The sequence below is a fragment of the Eurypyga helias genome, unplaced genomic scaffold, assembly GCF_000690775.1.
Source record: "Eurypyga helias isolate BGI_N326 unplaced genomic scaffold, ASM69077v1 scaffold22901, whole genome shotgun sequence".
Classification (NCBI taxonomy): Eukaryota; Metazoa; Chordata; class Aves; order Eurypygiformes; family Eurypygidae; genus Eurypyga; species Eurypyga helias.
In genome coordinates this window covers 120,111-127,388 of record NW_010229515.1, presented here as the reverse complement: position 1 = coordinate 127,388, position 7,278 = coordinate 120,111, and the positions used below count along the sequence as shown (strand labels likewise).

Here is a 7,278-nt window from a genome sequence, read left to right as displayed (position 1 = left end):
CCTCCCTTTCCCCCCCCCCCCCAAATTTTGACTGATTTTTGACAAGTCCTTACCTGTTGCTTCCACCATTCCTTCCAGGATGACCACAATTTCAAACTCTTCCTTCTCCAGCTGGGTGCGGGACATCTCCCAGAAGGGGCTTTTCTCATTGATTTCATGAGAGATGATAAGAGGTGACACCAGGAACAATCTGTCATCTCCAGTGTCAAATCCCACGTTGATGTCTGTTTGGTTCAAGGGGATGAACTCTCCTTCTTTGGTCTGTTTGGACTTAATCAGTTTGGCTCTAATGGAAGCTTCGACAATATGGGAATTGCGGAGGTCTCCAACCCGGAACATGAGACAGAGCTTCTCATCCCTCATGGAAATCACTGCGTTGTTAGAAAACATGAGGGTTTCAGCCCTCTTCTTTGGTTGGCTGATCTTGACAAACATGCATCCCACCATGAACGCATTGACAATGGAGCCCAGGATAGCCTGGATCAGGAGCAGTACAATACCCTCTGGGCACTTCTCCGTTATGACCCTATAGCCATACCCAATTGTCGTCTCAGTCTCGATAGAAAACAGAAACGCAGAAACAAATCCACTGAGATTTTCGACACAAGGGATCCAGTTCTCATCTTCAAGATGGTCCAGGTCTCCCCGGATATAGGCAATGAGCCACCATATGAACCCAAAAAACAACCAGGTGATGGTATAGACCATAGTGAAGACAAGAAGGTTAAAACGCCACTTGAGGTCCACCAGTGTAGTGAAGAGGTCACTAAGGTATCGATAGGTTTCTTGGACGTTTCCGTGGTGCACATTGCACTTGCCACTTTTCTCCATGTAACGCTGACGTGGCTTCTTACCTTCTGCTGATATGAGGCGGGTTCGGTCAGTGGCAATGGGGACATCATCCCGTGCCTGTTTGGGTATCTTCTTGGGCTCTCTGGATCTGCCTCCGATGTCCATGTCCTGGTTCATGAAGATCCTAGAATCTCCGGCCATGGCTGGGCTGCAGCAGAGCGAAGAAATAAAGTTTAAGAGAGGAGGAAAAGAGCTGAGACAAAAGCCATTTCATTTTACTGTCTGAACCATTACGACCGACCGGGACAACAAACATTGCAAATATTAATGCTACACTGACAAACTCTGCCCTGTGCTGGTACAGGCTGACAATAGGAAAGCTTTTTGTTAGGGCCATGTCTTTCCTCCTAGCATTGTTTTGGGAAACACTTTGAAAAGCTTCAGCACTTCTCTCACAACAGCCACTTGCTAAATATAATGCTGCATTGAACTGGATGTTAAATACTGATTCATAACACACGGTCTCTTCAGACATGAACCAGCTGCCAGCCACTTTTGCCTAATGCATTACTGGAACCTCGGAAAATATGGTGATGAGCACGGTCTGGGAGTCACGAAATAGGTAAACCTCGTTACAGTGGTGAGTTTGTTTTTGGGTTTTTGGTCCACAGATTTTTTTAACACCCAAAATTTGCTTCAGATCACAACTAGGAGCAAAGTAAAGATACATCGACATATATTTTCAGGATGGACTGGAGTATTTTTGATGCCTCAGGTTTTGGGTGCATACCAAGAGAAACCTTAGAAGTTAACAGAAAACGCTGAACACCGCTGTCTACCTAAATCTCACATAAGTCTAAATTATGCATGAAGGTTTCCCGTGCAGTCAGCAGAGAAAGGCACCTCCAGGGAGAATTCAGAGTTCAGGTATGCTGAATCACCTTCTGGAAGTACCCACCTCCCCTCCACAAATTATTGCGGGAGCCTGGGCTCCAAATGTGAAACAGGCTTTTAATTTAGCATCTTGAATTACGTGTCTGAAGGTGTGATGAATCCAGGCCTCCTGTTAATCAGATATCCCAGAACCCACCCCTTTACTTCGTGTGACATTAGACAAAAACACCAGACGCTTTTAGAACCGTAACACAGAGCTATTAAAACCCCCACTGTCTACATGCAAGACTATGCTTAACAAGATACAAATAAAATAATACAAAACGATGGCTGCAATGATTTTTACAGGTTATAATGGAACATCCTGTTTACCAAGATGATTAGATACTCCTTTGAAAAAAACCACACGCGCTCTATTGAAAAATGAGAGTCTTGGCTCTGAATGCAGAGCACAGGCAAAATCTCTGTGAAAGACCACCTAAGAAGCCTCAGGGATATCAAAGATAGAGTAGCAATATTCTCTATGGCGTTCATTCTCTGCATTGTCCTCTGCAAATCCTATTAAAACCTAACTAAATCTATTACTGCTCCCTCTATCTTTAATCTTCTTATGCGTCTGTGAATGAGAAAAGGTGTAGAGATACAATTAAGGGTATCTCGGGAAAGACAATTTTAAGATTGAGCAAAGTAGCTTCATCTTTTCGGTATTAAAAAGCACAAAGGGTGGGCGGGAAGGAAGCAGAGGCAGGATGAATAAATGAAGCAACAAATTTTCACTTCCATTCTGCCGTAGCCAAGTCTGGTTAACAGCAAAGAATTACTCTTAGCCCTTGTATAAGTCACCATCAATCATTACTCCAATGAAGCAGCCAGAGCCTGTTGCTGGAACCATACCCGCTGGCTCTGTTCACTAGGCAGCCCAGCCATCTGTCCACAGCACAGTCCCAAAGCTTCTTCGTGCTGGCAAAGTTGCCTGGTTTGAAAGGTTTGGGCCAGAGCTCAGCCAGTGCAGCCACGGGAAAGGGTAAATAATAGGGATTAATGATGCTGGGGTGGCACATTAGGAGGAACCAGGTTAGCTACCCTCGCTGCATATGATCCTGGAGGTGGGACAGATAACCCCAGCGCTGTGCTGCTCCCTTCCTCAAACAGCAACAACAAGGATTTGGGCAGAACATTCATCCCTACCTCTACTGCTTTCACCTCTGGAGGTAGGACTCCCCAGTGCTGGTCATGGTATACTTCGGTATACCTGCAGCCGTTTTCTACTACCTGTTGCAAATTCAAATTTCCTAGACCATTGGTCTGGCTCTCTGTGGCCTTACGGTGTGTGTCTATTTATGTGCGTGCAAAGTGCCTGCTAGATGCTGTCACATTGTAAGGGTACAGATCGACTCTCACTTCACGACACGTGGAAGCTTACGCCAAGTGCAAGTCCGAACAACCACACGCTTTTCTTTTCCCCCCTCTTTAAAAGGGAAAGAAGCATTCCATCCACTGACCTAAGGAGAACTGGGTACAGAGAAGAACTTCTTTGCTTTGGTCTAAAATCTTTCGATCAACCTAGGAGTAGAAATGTAAAACCAGGCAAGTGTTGCATGTTTTCAATCTAAAAAAAACAGTTTTAAAGATAATTTTTTATACAAGTTATATTTGAAGCTGAGTTTCACTGACTGTATGTAACAGAGAATAAATTTCAAGACATTAATCTATAGTGTAATGTTTCATGTTTTAGATTCCTACCAAAGAGACCAAAAGGATCTGGAAACATATTAAAAAGGACAGAATAGAATAAAAACAATCAAAAAGCCTAAATCCCTAGAAATATCACTCTGGTGAAGCAGGCGAAAGGGACTGCCCATTAATGAAAGTACAGGGAAACCTGCTTTAACTGAAACACTCCAGGGACTGGCAACTTCACTTTTCTAATGCTACTGATCTTTAACAATAGGTCAAGTCAAATCTTCCTGGAAACCTTCAGGAACACCTTACTACTGGACCATTACGGCAGAAACATTCCTGCTGTATATGAACTTTACTGACAGCTTCAGTGGCATTATAGTTTCTCCTGATGTTTAATCTTAAACTCTGCCATTGTAGGATGAGCATAACCTCGGTAGGTGGTTATTGAAAATAATTAAGCAGATGAATCTGTGCAGTACATTTTCTAAAAGGAATAATACTGGTTAGTGGTTTGAGCCCAGGTTTGGATGGCTGAAGACTGGCCAGCTTTCTGTTCCACATTTCAGTATTTTTTCTCTAATTCTGAATGAATCCCTGCTTTCCCCTCTGCCTTCCTTCCCCGTCTGAAAAATCTGTGACGGGGGTATGAACAGCCTGTAGGACCCCAGGCACAAGAATCCTCAAGGAAATTTGCTATCATTCCCTTATTAGTTTAACTGCTCTGTGAAACTTTGCACAAGTGACAAGATACTGTAAAAGGAGTATTGTACCTATGTAAGGATTTGGTTTACTCCTTGGTTGTACAATATACTGCCCCTGCTATCAAGCGCACACATCTTTTCCAGATAACGGTAATTACGTGCAAGCGTCTCAGGGAGATTTAGACTTCAGTTTGTAAATCACTGCTCCCTCCAGCAGAGATCTGTGAGGTGAAACTGCCTCTTACAGTCACACGCACCGTCCTGTTTCGCTGGCATTTACCATCTTTGGTTAGACAAGGCCAGGATAATAAAAATGTCATTTTTGTACAAGGCTGCCTTCCTTTTGGACAGGCTACCGCAAAAGGAGATGTGAGTCAGTGTATTATCAACCTTGCAAAGAGGCTTTTTATCAGACTCGCCGTTGCTCAGCTTTTGCCCAGACGACTGTCTCGGGGCAGGCAGTGACATTTAGGGCTCTTTGATTTGCAGAAGCAGCTGGGGTTAGCTAAGTACCTTCAGGAGGCATTGGTTAGCAGAGCCGCCTGACAGAGCTGATGTACCCCCCGATAGCTCCGACTCTTCAAGCCACAAGTTTGCTGAAGACGTCGCAGAAGGTAAACTAAGGAAAGTCTGCAAGAGACATTTTCCGTTTAAATAATCACTGATCTCACTCCAGTAAATGCAGTATCAGCGAGGAAAGCATTTGCTTCTGCAGAGGTCTAAACTGGCAAGCAGGGGGAGTTTGAAGACATGAATTTGTCATCAAGTTTGTTTGTGTAAAAAAAATACTTGTTTTAGTTTCTCTTAAACCTGATGCCCACGTTTTCTTGCATTATGTGACTAAATGAGCAACTGTTCTTCAGTAAACCCCCCACACCTTCACAGATTGGGATTCCACTTAATTCTGTTGTCTCTTTTCCCAGACAGAGTGTCCTGTACTACTCAACAAGCAATGAATACAAAAGAGATCATTACTGAAAAACCTGACCTGGTTCTTCTGCTGCCTGTTGGCCCACACCACATAAAACACAGCCCGTGTTACTGTCCCTAAATTCCTCATACACTCCTTTGGGTTACACTGCAACAAGGGAATGAAACTCTTCGACAGACACATGGGACAGCTGTTAGAGGCAGAGAGCAAATTAAAGCAGTAGCACCCAAAGAGAATCAAAGTATTGATCTCTGAACACTGAGAGCCAGTGGAAAGATGGAGGAAGAAGAAAAATTAGGAAAAGATGGCCCTTGACAATCTGAAGCTGAATGGCTGTTAGATAGGCGCTGACAGACATGTGGGGCTTTGATTTCCCTCCGGAGAAAGGCATCTTTCCCACCATCCTTTTACTGACTGTCTGTGTAGGACCGAGACTGAACAGTCAACGATTCCAGCATCAAATTACATTTAGAGGCATACACGTGCATGCAAGAAAAAGAAAGGCAGGTAGAATTTGTGCAAATCATGTTATCTTTCAGTTTTCTGACTTACAAACAGAGACCGTGGTGGCTGCCTCTTTGCAAAGTGCTTGGAGATCCACAGGTGGAGGGGATGACACCGAAGAGTTACACTACTGAAAAAATGGAGCAAAACACTTAAAGGAAACTGCACAAGAAAGGAGACCGGTGGTATTTCACTAATAAACGTGGCTCAAAAGCTCCCTCATCCAAAGAACTGCTTTTCAAGGTGTAATCTCACTCAGCACTGAAGAAGGAAGATGGCTCTCATTTCCAGTTTGAGTTTTCATTAAGTCACGGTGCTGCTTTTCTAACACAACACCAGGCATGATTTTACAACGGAGTTCCTCCAGGGCTAGAGGAGACACCCACCCACCAGTACGCAAAAAGGGGTGACTGGTGAGTGACTGGGCAGCTAGTGAAGAAGCGGGGTGGCTTTGTGCTTGGTACAGAGCTGGTCTGATGACGGTGCCTGTCTGCTTCGAGTTCATTATAGACTCAGAAGTTCTGAAACAGGTGGTGTTTGGTCTTTTAAAAGAAAACAACTTGTAAGAACATCGCTCTGGGCAGGAAACTAATATGGCACAAAGAAAGACAGAGTTTATGGACATTCACACTTTACTTTTATCTGCTAATTAGCTCACCAGCAATGATGGGTAATCACAGTTCTAATATTCCTGAGCCCTTTCATTGTCAGGTGGGAGGTAGCAATGTGACCTGCCCCCTTCCCCCCCCATTTCCAGAGTACCCAAGTGTCTGAATGTTCCACACAGGTATCGCCTGCTTTAAAACTGTATTTATTTAAGATATGTGGGAACAAGGAAGTGCTTTATTTCCCATATTCAGCATGGGGAAGAGAGTCACAAAGACATTTGCTTCTTCCATGCTCATGTTGGCAATCTGTGGCAGGGCAGGGAATTAAATCTAGGGTTTCCAAAATCCTGTAATCACTGCACCACTCTTCTTCCCTTCCACTAAGCTAGCAGCAGTGAATACAGCCCCTGTCTACTTCAGGGGTGGCTAAAGATTACTCTGAAAAGCCTACATCGCCTGCCCTATCAGCATGAATAACCTAGTCAGGTAATTTCTAATGCCAAGAAATGATGTTTCTTTTCTCTCAAGTAGCTACAGGTTTCAACAGATTTCCACCCCACCCCAGCTATGTATTAAACTATAAAAATCCCATATATAACACAAGTTTGCAGTTGCATTAGATATATTGACTTCAGATCAATGCAGAACAGAGCAGAGAAACTAAACTGTAATGAGAATAGAGACTGGGGTGGGTTTGCTTGGGTTTTTCCCCCCTAAAAAAAGATGAAAACTAGCACGTCTTATGAGACATCATAATGACCCCAATGTTACAGGCTATAACAATTTATTATAGAACAAGGACTGGAGAACATGGAATTCCCACAACGTAAGGGGTATCTACCACTTGATACACCATGGTTCAAACGGATGGAGTGGATGGGAGGATATAATCCCTGTAATTTTCAGTTACCTGGTACTTCACTGAATTAAAGAAGTTGACTATGAAAAGTCCGTGTGCAAAGAATTTTTAATTTTGAACAAATGATATTTTGTTTACCAACAAATATAGCCTGAAAACAATTTGATCCTTCCACCTTCAAGGAAGTGACTCTGCCTGAGGCATTCTGCAGCCTCTCCGTCTCTGTCCTTTTACCCCAGACTCTATTTTTAGGAGGACCTTATGGCGTCATTGAAAATTTGACCGTTATCTTTCAGCCAACACAAC

The 7,278-nt window shown here is 43.6% G+C and overlaps 1 protein-coding gene across 1 annotated transcript in view; it reads right to left on the bottom strand.

Annotated features, from left to right (window-relative positions):
- Nucleotides 1–993, bottom strand: part of KCNJ5 (potassium inwardly-rectifying channel, subfamily J, member 5) — an 11,326-nt gene extending 10,333 nt beyond the window's left edge. Inside the window, exon 1 of the mRNA XM_010160441.1 lies at nt 54–993. Within this exon, the coding sequence (XP_010158743.1) occupies nt 54–993 (940 nt within the window). The remainder of the gene's footprint in view (nt 1–53) is intronic.
- Between the last annotated feature and the right edge of the window lie 6,285 nt (nt 994–7,278).